The sequence below is a fragment of the Gossypium hirsutum genome, chromosome D12 (genome assembly GCF_007990345.1).
Source record: "Gossypium hirsutum isolate 1008001.06 chromosome D12, Gossypium_hirsutum_v2.1, whole genome shotgun sequence".
Lineage (NCBI taxonomy): Eukaryota > Viridiplantae > Streptophyta > Magnoliopsida > Malvales > Malvaceae > Gossypium > Gossypium hirsutum.
Genome location: NC_053448.1, coordinates 46,002,044 through 46,023,288, shown reverse-complemented (window position 1 = coordinate 46,023,288; position 21,245 = coordinate 46,002,044). Strand labels below are relative to the sequence as shown.

The window sequence follows — 21,245 nt, the reverse complement described above, 5'->3', positions numbered from 1 at the left end:
AAACTAATAAGTAGATAATCAGCTTACTTATCATTTAATGTGAATTTTTTTCAATTCTATTAACATTATCTTTTAAACAAGTTACCTTTAAAATTTTAAAAATTAGACAATCTAATTACATTTTGTACTTAATTTTAATTAATATACTAAACTGATTTTGTAAGTTAAATTAATACTTATAATTTTTTAGTTTATCAAATAATACTTAACACCATGTTTGGTTTGGTGTAATGGATTAGCCATTACACCCCTATTCCGTGGGCCCCACTAATCCCCACTTAATCCCGTGTTTGGTTTGATGTATTGCCTATTACAGGCCTATTACAACACGGATCTATTCCTCATTTTCTCTGCTTCAACAACGATTAGCCATTCCGTTCCAAAAGTAAGATTAGCTAATCGTCTCTGTTTTACCCTCCCCAGCCAAAATCTGCTGCTCCACCCCACCCTCTCCCTCCCAACATCAACAGCAGTTTTCTTCAAACCAAATTTCCACCGTCTCAGATCGTCTGTGAGAAAATTGATGCTTCCTTATACTGCTCTCAAACTCAAGCCAATTGATGTTAATCTGAAACTCTTTTTCGGTCGACTCAATCGCTACAAGAAATTTCCTTCGTTATCTCTTCCGAAGAGTTCCTCTCTCTCTCTCTCTATTTATCTCAACAAATTTGATCTGAAAGAAAGAAAAAAGAAAACTATTTCCTTTCCATGAAATACATACAGATCTTCTCTCTACCAAACATTTTTTCTTTGCTAAGGGTTGTTGCTTTTCAAACCATTTTTTCGCCATTTTTCTTGTAATTCTTTTTCTTGTTAGAGTTCAGATTTTAGATTTTTAAAAAAAAGAAACGATTAGATTGTGAGGTTCAGTTAATTATTAGGGTTTTCTGTTTTGGGTTTCCCTGTTGCGTGGTAATTTTGAAGTGCATATAAAATGGATGCTTCTGAGGATCTTAAGCAATTCGGCGATACTGATAAAGGTTGATATTCGATTCATTTTGCTTTAATTTACTTGGTTTATGCATTTTGGGGATAAAATTAGCTTTGTTTTCTTCTCTTTTGGTTGGCTTTAAGCTTAGAGTAAAATTTGAAACCTTTGTGGTGGAGGAGTTACCGTTCTTCTGAGATCAAATGTATAACAGGTTAGAAGGAAATGAAATTAGATCCTTAAATATTGTGTTTTCAATGCTAAGGGCAGGCTTTTGTTGCTAAAACAATTGTGGTAACACTGTTTGATTTAGTTAGAAGTCAAACGTCATTTCCATATGTGAACAATTTCTGGTTTTTAAGTAGCGACTTTGTTTCATGTTGGCCTGGACATTTTCCAGATTAGTAATTATAAGTTTGAATTTGGCTACTAAATCACGCCAGTTAATGATTTCAGTGTGCTGGTGTTTCAGACTTTCAGTTGAATTGACTTTGGTTTCGAATATTTTTAGTGATGGAAATAAGCATGATTTATTTGAATTATGATTGAATTGGAGAAGCTGCTTTTTGTACATTTTGAGAAATATCAGGCCCTTGGATACACAAAGGGTGTTAACTTGCGCCTATCTCAATTACCCCATTCTTGCCCATTGAATTGGAGAAATTCTTTTTTTTTTAATGATTTTGTGTTGCTACTGATTTTTAGTGAAATGATATTTTTCTTATGATGTGTTTTCTTCTTTATGAAGAGCTCATTTCAGTAAAGTTAACCTTTCTATTATGCAGGAGGTGCAGTATTTGATGCATCACAATATGCATTTTTTGGAAACGATGTTCTCGAGGAAGTTGAATTGGGGGGGCTAGATGATGAGGATGAGGATTTACCTGCAGCTGGACTTGATGAAGAGGAGTTTTTGTTTGATCAAGAGGAGGTTAATATTCTTGTTTCTTTCAGTTTTATTTTTCCTGTTTCGATTGTTCTTGCAAGTTTCTGCAGCATAGCACAACCAGTGACTATTCGATCGGAAAATAAATGTCTCCCTTCCAGGCGTCATGCTAAAAAATAGCCTTTTGGATTATTGTTGGATTTTTTCTCCATGTTCTTTAACAGATAGATTCCACTGCATTCAATTAGTGGTTGGCATGCGAGTTTTATTTGTGGAATAAAGCTCTGTGGGAGTTCATATTATATATTGTTCTATTTGTCTGTGCAAAACATTGTGAACCTTGTTCTCTGTATTTATAAGTTGGCAATGTAGCCATCTTGGTTGGCTGCTTTCTAAAGTCAATTTATTTGATTCGTTCTCTTTGCTCTTCACAATGAGAGGTAGCTCTTTTGTACTTTTTTAATAAGATCATATTATACATGCTCTTTTGCAGTGGTCTAGTGGTTTAGTATCTTGTTAATAAAACCATATTGTATATTTGAATAGTTTGGAGATTGTGTTAACTGTATTTGGTGCATCTTGAAGTAATGTTTGTTGTGTCTTATATGCTTCCTGAATCAAATATGGAGAGAAGGTAGTATATGGAGTTTATATTTTCAAGTATTTTTCAAACAATTGATTTATCTGTTCCCTTCATTGAGGGGAAAACATGGAATGAGTTGACTTACACCTCACTTCTTCCTCAAACACCTTTTGTACCACTTATTTTCATAAAATGATAAGAATCTTTTCAGATTACAACTTCCAGAGGTCTATGTCACCTTCTTGACAATCAGGTTTTTAAGAATCTTTTTACCCATCATGCAGAAGTTTTAGACAAAATCTTGTTCGTGGTTGCTGCTAGATGCATGATACTGCCTCATTTCCTCTGTGGTGGTTCTTCGCTCTCCCCCTTCTTAGTATTTTTGGTTGTTGAGTCTTGGAGGCAGTTGTATTCAGTAATGGCTGGCTTGCTTTGATGCATTGCTTCTGTATATCTTCGTAGAAAACGAATCTGTATCTATTATTAACACAAATTTGATTAGTTAATGCCAATGGATTTGTAAAGTTAAATTAGTTATTGACGTTAGAAATTTACTCTTATGCCTGGAAGGAGATCTGGCTTACAGATCAACTACTGGAGTTAATTGTGGAAATTTGTTTGATTTGGTTTCTTATAAAATTGTTACCCTGTTCTATTTATGTTGGAGTAGCTGAAATCTGATGTTGCATTTGTCATTAACAAATAGAAATCCAAAAAGAGAGGAAAGTGATATCATCCCCTCCACTTTTTCCTTGGAATTGCGTACTTCAAACTTTTTAAATTGTATAAATTCATATAAGAAAATTTATTATGATGTTGTAAAACTATATAACATATGGATTATGATGTAGAATTTCATTTTCATCTAACATTTTCTTAATATAAGTTAATTATGTTTATGCAGAATATAATTCTCAAGTTATTTTTTGATTTTAGTAAATTCATATAAGAACATTTTATTATTAAATTATATTTAATATTAATTATTTTAAATTGTATAAATTCATATAAGAAAATTTATTATCAAAAATTTTATGAAATTATATATCATTATTAAATTATATTTAATATTAATTATTTTAAATTATATAAATTCATATAAGAAAATTTATTATCACGAATTTTATGAAATTATATATTATTATTAAATTATATTTAATAATAATTATTTTAAATTATACAAATTCATATAAGAAAATTTATTAGTTATAATTATTTTAAATTTTATTAAATCATATATTTTAATTAAAATATTTTTAATATTAATTACTTCAAATTATATTTTATAGTATCATATATTATGATTTTAGTAAATTCATATAAGAATTTTGATTACTAAGAATTTTATTAAATTATATATTTTAATTAAAATATATTTAATAATAATTATGTTAAATTATCTTTTATAGTATCATATATTATGATTTGAGTAAATTCATATAAGAATATTAATTTTTAAGAATTTTACTAAATTATATATTTTAATTATAATATATTTAATAATAATTATGTTAAATTATATTTTATAGTATCATATATTATGATTTGAGTAAATTCATATAAGATATTGATTATTAAGAATTTTATTAAATTATATATTTTAATTATAATATATTTAATAATAATTATTTTAAATTATATTTTATAGTATCATATATTATGATTTGAGTAAATTCATATAAGATATTGATTATTAAAAATTTTATTAAATTATATATTTTAATTATAATATATTTAATAATTATTATGTTTAAATATGATTAAATGCTCTATTATTGATATTAATAATCTTATTAAAATTTAAATAACAATAACAATAATCATTTACCCAAACAAATTTAAGCTAAGGGTATTCTAGTCATTTTAGTTTTTTTCCATTATGCTATTACACCTCTATTCCATTCAACCAAACACAAGAATACTATTACGCCTCTATTCCATTACATTCAACCAAACAACTGATTTGCTATTACGCTTCTATTCCATTACGCCTCTATTCCAATACAGCGAACCAAACGTGCTCTTAAGTGTCAATAGCCAAGTTCAATAGGCAAAGTAAACATTAAACTTTTAAAATATATAAAAATTATTTTATGTTAACATTTAATATATTTTGTATAATTAAGTATAAATAACAGTATTTTTGTTAATGAATAATAAGTTAAGATAAGTTGGTCCTAAGTCAAAAATACATATTCTAATAATTGATCAGTTGAACCAATTAGATCGAAAATTGATTGAGTTATTGGTCCAAAGAGTTAGATCGATTGACTTGCAAATCGATACAAATTGGTTGGATCAGATTAAAAAATTGATAGAATTAATTTATTATATTTTTAACATTTTTTCTTTTTTAAAGTTCTTATTATTATTTAAATAATTTATCTAATTTAACCTATAAATCGATGTCATAATTAATTCACCTGTGGTTACTAGTCAACTTGATTGGACATGTATGCTTTCCAATTAGGAAATTTTTTTTTCCTTCTTCCATTAGTACTTCTCTTGGATTGTGTTTTCTTGGTTTTCCATGATTTGACAAAGGTTGATTAAAAATCATATGACAATAGGATAAGGATGTTTTTTCTTCATCAAAAGATGAAAAGATTACACACAAACCTTATACCAACATAATGTGATCTCATATATCTTATTGTCACAACATCAATAGCTTGTTGATAGTTTTTAATATTATGGGTCGGCATTTCTATTTTGCTGACAGTTTTTAACATTCTAATTACTATATTGAGTTACGAATGAGGTAATTGGATATGATAAGCTACTCATGCACGTGTTGTTGAAATACCATCTTAGCAAGCCAGTGTGGCTATTCTTTAAAAAGAGAAGCAAGTGAATGTCCAGTGCCTAAACATTCAATTCTTTGTCTGCATTTATTTTTTTAAGGCGTGATCAATAAAATCAACTCAACGTTTGAAGAAACCCTCTACATGTTTGCTACAACTATAAATACAACGTATCCAAGAAAAAGACACCCATAACTGACGCTACCCCTCAACTGCATCATTATCCTTATACTTGTTAAACATGGCTTTCACTAGACAATATTGCAACAGGTATGGTGATCAGTTTATCTGGGGACTAGGCCCAGATGGTGGTACAGGCTGACCTTTCGGAAGCATAGTTCCAAGACTCCTATAGCTTGACCCCAATATATTCTCAGCTCGGAATGCAGAAAACTTTGCCAGAGACGAGGGCCTTGCACGACACTGTGAACCTACCGAGAGAAAGAGAGCAATGCCAATGGCTAGAACAATGAACAAGTTCACCAAGGTCTTCGATAATGATTGGTTTAACTTTAAATTCCCCATTTTGGAGTACATTGTATTAATACGAGTGGAGAAATGAAGGGTTATATATAAATACGGTTGGTAAGGTTTTCCGTGCATAAAAGGTGGGCCGGCTTGTCAACTGGGATTTTGTTACTACAGCCTGTATGTATGGGGTCACGTTTGGTTGGATGAAGCATGCAATTGCCGGCTGATTTTGGGGATTGCTCATTTTTTTGGTTATAAAATTCCCGGAATTCCTGAAGGCCGGCTACTTGTTGCTGCTGAAATGGAAGACCTAATGTTGTTCTTTCCACGGGAGATAGGGGGCAATGTAGTTCACAAATACAAATTCAAAGTTGAAATCACAATGCAATATTTCATCATAGGTAACATCTCACATCCACTTGTTTTTTTTTTTTTCTCATTTGTTCCTTAAACTTCTAATGTTCACTTGAAATTGAGTTATCAAGCTTCATAATGGTAAGTAGAACAAAAATCATGCTAGCCAACACATAGCTATAAATAATAGCATATACATGCTTAGGTTCATTTTGAAAGAAATGAAGTCCAAAATGTTCCTTGTACCAGAGCTGCTCCACGTTCTAAGATTATAAAATACATGCGACTATGAGAGAGGCATCAGGCTCTTCTCAGAAAATTAGTTTAAAACATCCCTTACAATTTGAATAGAGGTGTATCAGCTTTTGTATTTTTGTTTTATTATATAATTTAGGAATCATAATATTAATATATAAAATTTATACGTTAGTCTTAATTTTTAATTATCTCATCATCAATTAAAAACTAATTACAAATAGGTTGCTCGTTAAACTTTAAATTAAATATTGGGAATAAAACAAAAATCTCTTATTCTCATACCCTTTTTTTACCCAAATGCTTGAAGCCTTTAACCGTTGTGATTGAATCAGCTGAATACTTCAATTCAATGCCATATTGATTGCAATTAACATTTGAAAAAAAATTAATGACGAAAATTTAGCTTTTTCTTTTACATGCGAAATGGGAAGACTCAAATTCTTATGCTTATCATTGTGCTATGACAAATTTTAAGCTTCCTTTGTTTCACAACAATTACACCATGTATAAACATTAGAAATTGGACAGCAACATAATACGAAAATTAATTAATATAAAAAAGGTTAATTAAAATTCTAATTAAGTTATAAATTGGAATTGGTGGATGGAGAGATGATTTATCATCTTCTCCAACCGTCCCAAAAATAAGAAAACAATTAGGAAGACGGCTCCAAGCTTTTAACTTCCAAAATTCAAGTAAGTCTATATATCAATTTGTAAAACTGTTAAAGTTTTAGAAAATTGCCATTGTTAATTTATTGAAGTTTTAGTTGCTAAATTGATGAATTTTAAGCTTAGATGTGAGAAATGACTAAATTGTAAAAACTTAATTGATAGTTTCGTACATTAGGAACTAAACTAAATAAAATGTAAAATTGACTGTAAAAATAAGAAATAGGAGGTCCCTACTGTATAATAGTAAAATAGGAATTCAATTTGAAGCTTTAAATTGAAAGTTATGTTAGTCTTAATTTTAAAGACTAAATTGAATACATTGAAAAATATGTGTAAATTAATAATTGAATGTAAATTGGTTGATTATTGATAGTGTTATATGTTTGATGTTAATCCGCATCTAACGTCAATTGGAAAATGTTCGAAGACATTTTGGTAAACAATGCCTTATCAGTTTAGAAACTGTCTTATTGAAAAAAATTTGATAAAACATTTTACAAGAATAAAGAGATAAATTTATGTTGACTTGAAAATATTTTACATTAACCATCTTATTTTATATAAAACAAATAAAAAAATAAAAACATTTTTCGTAAAAACTTTTACGTGAAACAAACATTCCTTTACCTCTTCATCAATTTTTATGTACAATGAATCGATATTAATTTGAATAATAAATGGAATGCAATCTTGATAAATAAAAAATAAAAAATTAGAACCCAAGAAATTAACAATTTCGAGTTTAATAATTCATGTGATTAGATCAATAATTATTTTTTATTATATTAAATAAAGTCATGGACATTTAAAAATAATGAAGTGAAACGTTCCTTAACCTCCCCAAACTAATACTGCTTCATCTGCCAATTGCCTCATTATCACCCTCACCATCATATCCTACTCCCTTAAACCAAGACTTCCATCACCTACTGTTAGCCCCTCAATTTCATACTCACTGGGTTTAATAATACATGTGGCGAAACGTGATTGGATCAAAAATTATTTTGAGAATATTGAATAAAAAGGGGAGTTAGAGAATTTTTTTTTTTTTAAAAAAAGGTGAAAAGAAGTGATTTGAAGATTTCAAGTTTGTGAGATTGGAAATGTTTGCCATTGAATCTGGACAGTTGAAAGTTAGTTGCCGACACAAGGAGCAACATATTAGAAAATCAGGAGATTGGAGCATAGGCAAGTAGAGGCTAAAGGTTCAAATTTGAGCATTTAGGCTTTGTTCTCGAAAATCTCAACCCTGGAAGTTGAAGAGGGTGAGGAGAGCTTCATTTTGGTGGTGCCAACATTGTCGCAAATGGACGCTGGAGTCTGGTGGCGACAACGGTTTGAGTGACAGCTGTTTATTTGACTTGGACTTGGAAGATGAATAAAACCATTCACCCACTGTTTGTATTTCCAAATCTCCAACTTCGGGTGAATGCATCAATTTCCTTTTATTTATTTGGCTTCCCAATTATTTTTATCAATGTTTTATAATTAAGTTTTTTTTGTCATATCATAAATTAATTTCTCTAATTTTAAATTTCCATAAGAAAAATCTAATTTCTTTTATCTTTTTGTTAAACTGGATATTAATATACTGCTCTTATTTTCATTCGATTTAGAAGTAATTTAATCTCTTTACTATTAAAAAAATTTAATTGGGAATTACCGAGATCGAAACATTAAAAAGTATTACTATAAAATCACATATATGTATATATTACTGGCTAGTCCTTAAATATTTTCTGTGGTACGAATGAAGTTAGAAAACTTTTTTGGAAAGCAGAATTAAATTAAGTTGTTTTTAGAGTTAAAACATTGACGATGTCAATAATTTATATATATTTATAATTTTTAAGGGCAAAATGTAATTTTAGTTTTTACTCGATTAAAGTTTTGTAAAACAAAAGAGGCTAATTTTACAAATTTACATTTTAGGGAGTGGGCCCCTGACCGACAGTGAATAAAAAAAGCATGCATGTTTTATAGTTGAATGGAATTCTTCAACGGGCTTTAACTACCATATCACCTTTCCTTATTAAAAATAAAAAAGATGGATACAAATCTTCTTTTGAGAGCACTAACCCCTTCTTTAGTTAATTAATTGGATGCACACAGTCAAACTAACTAAACCAATTCAGCATTCAAAGCAGGAAAGTGAGGCTTGGGTTTGAGTTAATACTTGCAATTAAAATAGGAAGTCCAAAATGTGTGAACAGAGGATGATACTCGTGAATAAGACGTACGCCCGCAACTCTTCACATGGGAATGTCTTGCGACAATGAATCCTTTTTATTTATTTATGCAAAATCCTATCCTCTCACTTTCCATCCATGTTGTTGTTTAAGAGCAATTTATGGACTAACTCGCTGATGTTGAGGCTTTACAATTCCACCCCCTTAGAAATTTGTGCACATCCTTCCTGAATTGTTGGGTCTTGGATCATCATCCCACTCTCCCCAGACAATTCTACCAAACACCACACCACACCTCTACCTTTATTATTTTTAAAACTCCTTTTTCCAACAAATGAAAGTGGAGGGAGCAATATCATTAGCGCCAAAACAAAACATATGCCTAACCTATCTTTCAAACTTTTTAAAGTACACATCATTATTGAATTGCATCAACTACTCTTTTCTTCTTCTCATTTACCCCAACATTTTAGTTAGAGACAATGAGTTTCTCACCATTGCCAATTAATGCATTTCTTTCTAACAAGACAAGAGTAGAGAAAATGAATGCGTTGTGGCGTAAGGATTGGAGTCAGAGTCGAAAGTAAATATGTGAATCATTATGTTTGTTACTAAATATATTATTTACCCCAACCATCAGTTCAGTTCAGTTAAGTGGTCCATAGACTTGTGCAACAGACAAGGTTTTTAGACTGGTCTTGTTTTTTATTTGGTTGGTGGTGCCACCAATAATTCAAGAGTGCCGCTACCCCTACTGTTTCTGGCTGGACCATCGCTTCAACCCTTCCGTAGTTCCTATTTCCTAACCTTACTCTAAACATCAAACTAAACCATAAATGAGGTCATTTAAAGATTCAATTTAGCCTCCGCTTTTCAATGGGATCAACTTATTCAATACTCCAAATTTGTTGGCCCACTTTTTAATTATTTTATAATACTAATATATATTCATTTATTTATTTTTACTCTCATTAATTTTTTTCTGAACGACAACTTAAATAGGAAAAGATTTTTAAAAAAATTTAATTTTTGAAAAACCAAATAAATATACCTTAAAAAACCAATAACCTGTTGATTTTGATTCAATGGCAAGAGTATTAGGTTATAGCGCATAATCTCTACTCCAATTATCAAAAAAGAAAAACAAAACACTAACAAATATTTTTATTTCTTTTAATATTTTTTTTATAAAATCTTTAAAAAAAAATTAACCATCTACCTAAAAATCTATTTTTAAAAAATAAATCGCTCCCACAAAACACTCACTCCAAAAATAAAATACTACATTTAAAATTTTACTATGTATATTTACATTTTTCTTTAACACATAAAAAAATTATTTTATTACTCACATATTGAATATGAAGTAATCTATTAATATTACAATATAAACATAAAAGATATGTTAAATTATTTATATTTTAATATTGATAGATAGTTATTATTAAATTACTTAAATTAAAATTAAAATATATTTTTCAAAATTTTAAATACAAATGAACTTATTATATTATTTTCAAAATATGAATACATGGTAAAAGAATTGAAACTTATATTTAAAATTAAATCAAACTTTAAAAAGTTATTTTGATACTCATGGGTGTCGAGCTCAGTTATATGTATTGTGCTGTCAAGTTTTTCGTATCCTACTCGAATATCAAGTAGTGATTATGGAATGATTAAAGAAGCCTCGACACCAATGGGTATCGATTTCCGTGTAAAATATTTAAAATTTAAATTATATCAATATAGTTTGCTTTTGTAACACTCTAGATAATATTTAAACAAAACCTAATATCTGCGGGTTTTGCATAAAAATTAAAAAAAAACGTAAAATTATAATTCATAATCGATTATTTGAAGAGGAAAATAGAAATTTAAAATTGACCTTGCTACACATTGGTGTCAAGGTCCTATGGAAAATCCTAACGAACCCTAATCCTAAAACATTAAATAGCCCATGCCACTTGTTAGTTTTCCACAAAAACTAACATTCCTCTACATTCTATGTTATCTTACATGCTAAGCTTTTCTAAATCCAAATTTCCAATCAAACAATAATGGTTGTCCCATTATTGATATTAAAAGAACGACATGTTGGTTAAAATGCAACAACAATGGAGTATTCTCTAGCAACTTGATGCAGCAGTAATATGAAAATAAATCCGCCTGACAATAGAATCATTCATCACTTAAAAGAAATTAGGTTTTATTGTACTAACCAAATTCAAAATTTTACTTTCATACTGAACTTCATCTATGCTTTGAGTGAACGATGGAGACCTGAGATCTACATTTTCATCTCCCATGTAGTGAAGCAACAATAATGTTGGAAGATGTAGCATTACTAACATGCCTTCTATTGGACAAGTGTCCAGTAATGGAAATTCCTTAGTATAATCTACGGGAGCTCCTTTTTCGAGCACTAGGAACAAGTATCGACCTTAAGTCTAATTTCACTAGGCTTTGAATTAAGTTAACATGGTTGAAGAGTCGCTTTGAACATTTCCCAAAGAATTCAACATCCAAAGATATTCAACATCATGTTAAAGTTATTCTTCAGTTGATTAGAGGTGAGTTGATGCCAAAAAGCTTCGCAAATTCGTTAACTCCAGATATCTTCAATTGTTATATAATTTTGAAATGATTAGAACATACAGTTAAGGATCTATGGTTTGGGTATGGCTACATAAGGCATCATGTAAGGTATGTAGGGTGGGAAACAATAAAGTAATTGGTTGCCTTTTGATTTTACAAGTGTGCGAGTGGTATTGACTTCCATAGATTGAGTTTATACCCTTACAGAATCTCAATTTCTCTATTGCTAGAAGATAAAATTAGAAGCATATGTTATAAATTTAATGGCATTCTAAACATTTTATATTGATACCAATCGTTGAGATTTTAATAGGTGGTCCAACTATTGTGACCATACAATTTACTAGAAGAATGGCATCACAAGTACAAGTATCTATTGATGTTAAATCAAATAATTCAAAAATGTTTTTAATGCATGTGCGCACATAAATGTTTTTAATGCATGCATATTACTTATACGCTTCTCTTGCATCAAGTGCCATCATTTTGATCAAATTGTATGATAGTATTGGATGGTCTAAAAAATTCTCATAGATGATAGAATAAATGCCCTAGTGGTAATTGGACTGCACTTGGGGTATACGAGTTAATAAAGCAAAACCAAATACAACTAATTGCTTTGTAAAGGTTTTCCTTTATGTTAGTACAAATAACTTATAAGTTGTTCAAAGTACTAATAGGATGAAGCCCATGGAATAAATAAGGCTTTGCAAAGGAATTGCAAACAAGTTGCAATTATGGAATTCTTATGCATCAAGTTATGTTCTTAAAAATGTTCTTAGTCAATGTATTGCCAAGATGGGGCACTAATAATGCGTTATAGACTAGCATATGTTAAGCCATCATGTATGGGATGCATGCAATCAATTCTAGATGTCAAACTATGTAACACAATTGAGGATATCAATGTGTGCTTATTTTGAAAACAAGTTCATTGAACATGACTCGTTGTGAACTCTATTCAATAGAATCACTTAAAAGTCTTAGAATAAGTTCTCACACGACCATCATGTAAATGAGTTCTTTGACTTGAGAAACTAGGTCATCTTATATACAAATAAGTTCTCAAGGTATGGCTTGAGAAATTTTCTTTCATCTCCTACCTTTAAACCGACTACCATCATAGAAAGAAAAACATGAAAGCTTCAAGGGTTTCAACTTTTTCGGCCAACATAAGGTATGTTTAATTAAGTCATGTTCTTGTAATTTTTATGTTTTTAAGGTTATGAGAACTTGATTTAGCTAACCCATGTACCAATTTATAAAATTGTTAAAGTTTTTAAAAGTTGTCATTGTTGATTTCTTGAAAAATTTGACATTTTGATGTGGTAAGTTCATACGGTGTTTATTTATTTAGGTTTTTATATATTTGATTTAGATATATATATTTGATTGTGAATGAATTGGTTGTGAATTTGTATAAATACTAGAATTAGATTAAATTGAAAATTAATGTTTATATGTATAAAAGATACCCATTTGAACTTAGTGAATGTTAGGATACAATTGGCATGCCAATAGGGTCTTATGCGCGCTTGCACGAGATTGATTATAGATGTTACTGAGATCAAGCATTTGTTGCAGACTCGCAATACATTTGACATAGGTTTAGCTCGGACGAGTAACCTGATGTCGTTATTGTAACACCCCTTACCCGAGACCGTTTCCGGAGTCGAGCACGAGGCATTACTTAGCTTATCTTACCAATTCGGAGCATAAAAACTAGGTTTGAAAATTTATTTCACTATTTACAGCAAATCTGTCCAATCGCGCAGCAGTTACTAAATTAATTATAACTTGAGCTACAGAACTCGAAATTTAATTCCGTAAATTTTCCCTGAAACTAGACTCATATATCTACTCACCATAAAATTTTTAGAATTTTTGGTTCAGCCAATTAGTACAGTTTATTAGTTAAAGTCTCCCCTGTTTCACCATTTGACTATTCTGACCTCTTGTTACTAAAAATAAGTTTTCTCACTGTAGGATTTTCATATGAAGTTCTTACTTGTTTCTACAGAAAATAGACTCATTAAGGAATCTAAGCATGTAAATTTCAACTCATAACCATTTTTGTACAATTTGTAATTATTTTCTAAACTCAGAACAGGGGACTCCAAAAACAGTTCTGACCCTATCTTACTAAAATTCACATATCTTAAAATATAAATTTTCTTTTCTACACCGTTATTTTTCCATGAAAATAGACTCAACAAGATTTAATTCCATATATCATTCACCCTCTAATTCATTTTATACTATCTTGGGTGATTTTTCAAATTCACGTCACTGTGCTGCCTGAATTCTGTTTTTTTGCAAAATTTTATCCTTTCATGATTTCCATGCATAATTTATCACCTAATCTTTCATAACAACAAACACCTTCATCTTTAACCATTTTAATGACCATACATCATCAAATACTTACACATCACTCATTAGCAAAATCATCATTACAAACATACAAAATAACTAAATCCCTATACATGCCATAACTCAAACGTGTTTCGATATAAAATACCGAGCAGTTGTAGTTGATAGTGTGGACGATCTCCGACTTCTTTAGGATCCTTGAAGTAGCTTGCAATACTATAAGAGAAAGAGAAATAAAAGAAGTAAGCATAAAGCTTAGTAAGTTTACTAGCAAATAAATAACAATATTTAACTTAAATAATTAAACTCAATGTCTATATCTGTAGTTTACTCTTTAGTTAATCTCATACTAGTTCTCTTACTTGTTTACTTAGAATACTTGTGTGCATAACTTACTCAATCCTTGCTGCATCGTTGAACATCAATTGATAGTATAATAAGTTCTTAAGCCTCACAACTTACCTGAGCTTGCCATTTATGCTTTAAACTGAACTTTCATGAACATGATTCATTTACAAGCCCGTTGAGCTACATTGGAATAATAAGGATACTCGGGTCTCTTCTGATAATAACATGCCAAAGCCATGTCCCAGACATGGTCTTACTTGGGATGTTCTCATGTTGGTGCCCATGCCATGTCCCAGACATGGTCTTATAGGGGACCTTTCATCTCGGTGCCAACGCCATGTCCAGACATGGTCTTACATGGGACCTCTCATCTCGGTGCCAATGCCATGTCCTAGACATGGTCTTACATGGGACCTCTTTACCCAAATGTCATGACATTCGTATCTAGTACCATCCTTATGTATCAACGGGACTTTTTAATTTTAATTCTCTATCATTTCATGCTTAGATCATCATCAAATAAATTCATAAAATAAATTCATAGTTGCTGGAAAATAACAGCATTGATAATAAATATTGAAATATTGCATTTATTTACCGTAAACTTACCTCGGTACCAATTATAGCCAAATTCACCAACTTAGTCTTCAACTTTATTCTTCCCTTTGTCTAACCTCGAGTTTCGTACTTCTTGATCTAAAATAGTAAATTTAACTTATTTAATAATCACATTCATCAAAACAGCCCTCGACTCTAACTTTTTCAAAATTACAATTTTGCCCCTAAACTTTTACATAATTACATTTTTGCCCCAAGGCTCGGAAATTAAACTTCATCTCTTATTCTTATGTTTTATAACATTCTGAACATTTTTCCCTTCTATGGCAACATCAAATTCCCACTCTAACATGTACTTATGAACATTAGGTATTTTTACCGATTATGTCGTTTTACTCGTTTTCACTTAAAATCGCTTAGCAAAAGTTGTTTAACATAATTTCTAGCCTCATATTCTATCATAAAACATCAAAATAAACACTTTTCACCTATGGGAATTTTTCCAAATATAAATCCTAGGTTAAATTATTGCTAGAATAAGCTAAATTAAGCTACCGGGACTCCAAAAACGTAAAAAACATTAAAAACGGGACTTGGGATCACTTACTATGGAGCTTGGAAGCTTGAAAACCCTAACTATGGCTTCCCCCTTGCTGATTTCGTCCAAATGAAGAAGATGATGATTTTTGCCATCTTTTTCCCTTTTAATTCATTTTAATTACTAGATTACCAAATTGCCCCTAACTTAAAAATTTTCTATTTCACTTATCTCATGTCCATTTTTGTCTACCAAGTTACCAATGGTATAATTACCATATAAGGACCTCCAATTTAAAGTTTCATAACAATTGGACACCTCTAACATGTAGAACTCAACTTTTGCACTTTTTACAATTTAGTCCTTTTGACTAAATTGAGTGCCCAAACGTCGAAATTTTCGAACGAAATTTTCACGAAATCATTTTGTGAAATTTTAGACCATAAAATATAAGAAAAATAAAATTTTTCTCATCGGATTTGTGGTCCCGAAACCACTGTTCCGATAACCTCAAATTTGGGCCATTACAGTTATAAAGGTTTAGCCCGGACGAGTAACCTAATATGTTTATATTCAGCTCAGATGAGCAACTGGTGTGGGTAGATACTTGTGCATCCAAGTTCATTTACTAGGGTTTATTGTGAGAAATAGTTTATACGAAATGAGAAATTGAAATGATATATAATGACCTTGATGTTCACATAGAATATATTGAATTGAACTTGAATAATGTGTTGGAATATTGACTTTGACATGTTGTAATTGTATCATCCATTATTGAATAGGTTTCGACTTTGTTAATTGAAATATATGAATTAGCATGATATTGATTGTGGTATCATATTATTAAATTATGAGTTAAAACTCACTTTTTGATGTTTGATTGTCATGTCTACCCAAACCATGCCAAGTTGTGTAGCTTATTGCACTTAGATAAAAGATAATGTAATTTTTGTTTAATATCCTATGAATTTACTAAGCATCTTATATGCTTACCTAGTTTGTTTCCCTTTTTCCTTGTAGTTTATCACATTGCTGAGCACATCAAGCCAGATAGTCTTAAAGCTCACACTATCTCCATTTCGATAGCTATTTGATAAATTTGAATCAAAGGTTGTGGCATGCATATAAACGATGTGGTGTTTATCTTAGTATGTAAATGTGTTTACTTTGTGACAAGTTTGTCTTAACCATTACCTATTACGTTGAATTTGTGTTTTAGATTGCTTATGGTATTAAACATATATGTGTTGTAATGCTAAATGATGGGGTGATATATAACTATATATATGGCATGTGAAATGGCGTGGAATGAGGTAGAAATGGTAGCTTGGTTAATAGGAGATTAAGATGAGAATGTATTTGAACATTTGTAACTTAATGTATGCTTGTAAAATGTGACCTAATTTTGATGGTTGATAGTTATGTTTAAAGCTTAGAAGCCATAGATGAGCATAAGGTGAACAAGGTTATGTAAATGAAGTGAAATAATGACATGTTTTAATATGAATTAGCATAGGTAAAGATTGGTGATTGAATGGCTTGGTTGATATATTGTTCATGACATTGAAATGTTTAAATCTAATTGATGAATAGGTGTAGAATGTTTGATATAAAGTTGAAATTGTATGTTTGAACTCATTTGGTATGTTTTGGTAGGTTTTAAGACAATTGGAAGTGATATTTAGGTGTATCTTTTGATTGGTTGTATTTAGAAAATATGAAATAGGTACCAAAATGTACATTTTACCAAAAATAGAGATCACATCGCGACCTCGGATTTTGGATGTCGCAATGTTGCCATTACAATAAGTGACGTCGTCGTGAGCTTGGGCTTGCCATTATGACGTGACATATTGTGATGGCCACGTCATGACTAGAACCGAATGAAGTCGCAACGTCAATCCATACATTTAAATTTTTTACAATTTGGTCCTATTTCATGTTCAGGTTGACAAAAGAGCTTTCGTAAGCTCGATTAAGACTCAAAATTGACTGTTTAGCATGATTTGAATGTGATTGACACTTAATTGCATGTGTGGATGATTATTTACCATGTATTTGACTGTAGATGCTTTAGTATCGAATGTAACATCTTGTAGCCCGAACCCGATGATTGGGTCAGGTAAGGGGTGTTGCCCTTCTCTTATCAAGGATCTTATAGATTATGAGGCACATACGTTGAAGTAGGATGTTATTCAAATATTTTTTAATTGGGAGGAATGTAAAGCCGTTTTGAAGTTTCAAATTAGGCCTCTAGAATCGAGTAACAAGATGGTATGACACTTCACTAAGAATGGAACCTATAGTGTTTGTTCTGGTTATTGTGAACTTTCCCTTTTTTCCTAGGGCACTTCCCATGCCAAGTGCCTCCTCAGTCGAGAATGAGAATTTCACTAAATGTTGGAAAAACTTTGGAAACTTCAAACTTCACCGAAAGTTGAGCATTTTCGTTGAAGATCTTATCACAATGCAATTGCTACAAAGCATTACTTTAACAAATGTATGAGGGGGTGGATCCTAATTGCCCTTAATGTGATGAGGAGAGGGAAACCATTAAACATGTTTTTTCTTTTGCCCTTTTACAAAAACCACGTGGGGAGCCTTGGGTTTCAACTATAGCCTCCATAGAGAAGGGTTCTTGAGCATCAAAGATTGGTGGGATGATATTTTCAATTCCTTTCCATCCTTTGGTTAATTTTGCTCTAAGAGCCTTGTGAAGTGCTTATGTTGGTATATATGGAAAGCTTGCAACAAATTGGTATTTAACAAAGCTTCAATCAATTCGGTGAGGGTATGGCATGATGCACTCTAGGATTTTACTTCTCTTAACAACCTTACCTATAACCCAGTAAGGTCGACAACTCAAGATCACCCTCTTCCAGCGTGGATGGTCTCTCATCATTCCTTTGTTAAAGGAAATTGTGATGCTTTCTATGACCCAACGACTAACAAATTTGGTATTGGAGGAGTGTTTAGGGACCATTGTAGAATGGTTGTTGATGGATGGGTTGATGTTGTAAAAATTGCCTCTATTGAGATGGCCCTTGTCATCTTTGCTTGAATATGTGGGAACAATAGAGGATGAACTAGAGTTGATTGTAGAAATGTTATCAATTGTATCCGTGCGCCCATTCTTTTGCTTCTTGGAATACTTTTGCCATTGATTAGGATATTATTTCCGTTCATCAACATATTATCTTCTGAATGATTGAGTATACTAACTTGTCTTACTTCTTGCTTTGTAACTGCTTGTACAGGAAAAAAAGGTGAGAAAGATAACACATTCACTGTGTAAGTTCAGAAGTAATTTACATGATTGTTAACAGATACTTTTGTTTTAAAATTTGAAAGTAATAATTGAGATATACACTAAAATTTCTTGAATAGCTTGGACCTTCCGGCTGCCCTCTGTACATATGATACAAAAGGTAAAGCAATCCAGTTTTGGAATGTTATAGTGCCAATACGACATAGTTTCGACCAGACCAATAATGCCCTAAAAAGTCCCAAATAACATCACATGGCCCTGAAGTAAAAAAACACACGCACACACATAACGACAACAATATTAACGGTCGAATACTCGAATGACAAAAAAGCCCTGGCTCCCTCCAAGTACGATGACGCGGAATTAACGCCTTAACCGCGTGGACCCGCAATACAGTGGCACCGAGGTAAATAACACCAAAACCAGTGGATCCCATAGTCACAAAAAATATAAAAAAAAAATAGAACGTTAGCCTCTTTTCTCTGCTTCCTCTGCTTCTATATTTGTAGGAAGCTCTCTCAACACTGTCTCAAGACTATCAATATTCAATGCTAATATAAACTGTCGGCAGAAGTAGCTTCCTTCCTCTCTTGCCCTGCATTTTCTTCCCACCTACTTTTTTCCTTTCACTTCCTTTTTGTCCACTTAACCTGCACCGCCTAAGGCTGAACAAGTGGTGGCGCCGCCTGTTAACACAATGCAGCGCCGCGGTGGATTCGGTGGGATTGTTACATTATGCTGCCTAGTCTTGTTTCAGTGTTCAATGGTGTCTACTGCGGTCCCTGTGCCGCAACACAAGGTAGACCTACATTGGTACCCTGCCACTGCCACTTGGTACGGCAGTCCTGACGGCGATGGTAGCGACGGTAAGTGCCCGCCACTGGCTTCCGTTGCCGTTTTGTCACATTTTTGTTCAATGCATTCTAGATCTGTAACTGGATTTCTTTAGTTTCTTTACGGTTTTTCTGTAGAGTCTACTGGTAGATACTAATCTAGTAGTAGGGTTCCAAATGAGCTCCAGTTAATTAAAGAAAAATGCTAAATGCGGTGCTCAATTTTGGCTCAATTTAGTTTTTGTAAAGTGGAATTACTTGAATGGTAGGTTGTGAATGTGACATTGTGCAGGGGGAGCATGTGGGTACGGGTCATTAGTTGACGTGAAGCCGCTGAGGGCCAGAGTGGGAGCGGTAAGCCCGGTGCTGTTCAAGAACGGGGAAGGGTGTGGGGCATGCTTCAAAGTGAAGTGCCTAGACAAGAGCATATGCTCAAGGAGGGCCGTCACCATCATTGTAACTGACGAGTGCCCCGGCGGGGTACTGCGCCAATGGCCGCACTCACTTCGACCTAAGTGGTGCAGCCTTTGGCCGAATGGCTATAACCGGTGAGAGTTCACAGCTCAGGAACCGAGGCGAACTCCCAGTCCTTTATAGAAGGTATTTGCTTTGGGACTACCTTTTTGTTTTTCCAAGGATCTTTCTTTTCGTTGTCGCTTCTATTTTGTCACCTTTGTTTTTTTTTTTTTTTTTCATTTTACCCTTTTTCCTTTACTATTTTCTTCTTTTGTTTCTATCGGTTTTCCTGAACTTTAAACTAAAAGTGAAATGCTTTTATTTAAAATTTATAGACCCCATGTAAATATCCAGGGAAGAACATTGCCTTCCATTTGAATGAAGGGTCGACTGATTATTGGCTCTCTCTTCTGGTGGAGTTTGAGGATGGAGATGGAGATGTTGGGTCAATGCATATAAGAGAAGTAAGCCCCCCCTTTTTCTCTTTTTCCATAAATTCTACTGTTTTCATTAATTTCAATGCTTTAAATCTTTTTGACTTCCATGGCCCAATATCAAAAAACGCAAAAGCAAAAGTTAAAAAAAGAAAGAGTGAAAAAAGGGCTCTTTAGGCTCCACAAAATTCAGATATGACTGATTTTAGGAAAATTCTTAGTGCTACATCAATGAATGCTTGCATCTTCAAAGCAGATTTACATGGGAAAAAAGCTGCTTAATATTTTGTTCAAAAAAGTTAATATCAATGTAGTGCCCATACCTTTAAAAAGATAGTGGCAGAATGTTTTCTATTCCTTGGTTATTATATTATCAACCCTTGGCTCTTCCTAGTATCTTGGATTTGTCTGCTTAAATAGGTTTGCATTAGGGCAGCATAACTGTTACTTTATTAAGAAAACATTGCCCATGCTTTTTTATAATGGCGCCAATGTGCAAAGTGCTGAAACCCACTTTTCCTTCATTGATTACTCAAGTATTTTCTTGAATCTTGATTCCCTGCATGTGATAATATCAATAGGGCCAGCCACACTCGGTGTGACCTTTTGCTTTCCTTTTAACCATACGGCAAAACTTGTCATTAGGGATCTTCCAACTACTCATTCAAAATCAAAGTTTCAGCAAGTT

General features: G+C 32.0%; 1 protein-coding gene and 1 pseudogene across 2 annotated transcripts; both read left to right on the top strand.

The window, feature by feature from the left end:
• The first annotated feature begins 248 nt into the window (after positions 1 to 248).
• LOC121224149 (protein PAT1 homolog) lies at positions 249 to 3,054 on the top strand. 2 transcript variants are annotated; one of them, XM_041106883.1, is made up of 3 exons: positions 249 to 980; positions 1,714 to 1,859; positions 2,609 to 3,054. In XM_041106883.1, exons 1-3 carry the CDS (start codon positions 935 to 937, stop codon positions 2,831 to 2,833), a joined length of 417 nt encoding a protein of 138 aa, XP_040962817.1. In that variant the 5' UTR covers positions 249 to 934; the 3' UTR covers positions 2,834 to 3,054. The 2 variants fall into 2 exon arrangements, 1 of the variants encoding a protein (XP_040962817.1); XR_005921695.1 differs by having other exon boundaries at positions 302 to 980; positions 2,682 to 3,054.
• A 16,316-nt stretch (positions 3,055 to 19,370) lies between these two features.
• Positions 19,371 to 20,953, top strand: LOC121224148 (expansin-B3-like; annotated as a pseudogene).
• Positions 20,954 to 21,245: the final 292 nt, after the last annotated feature.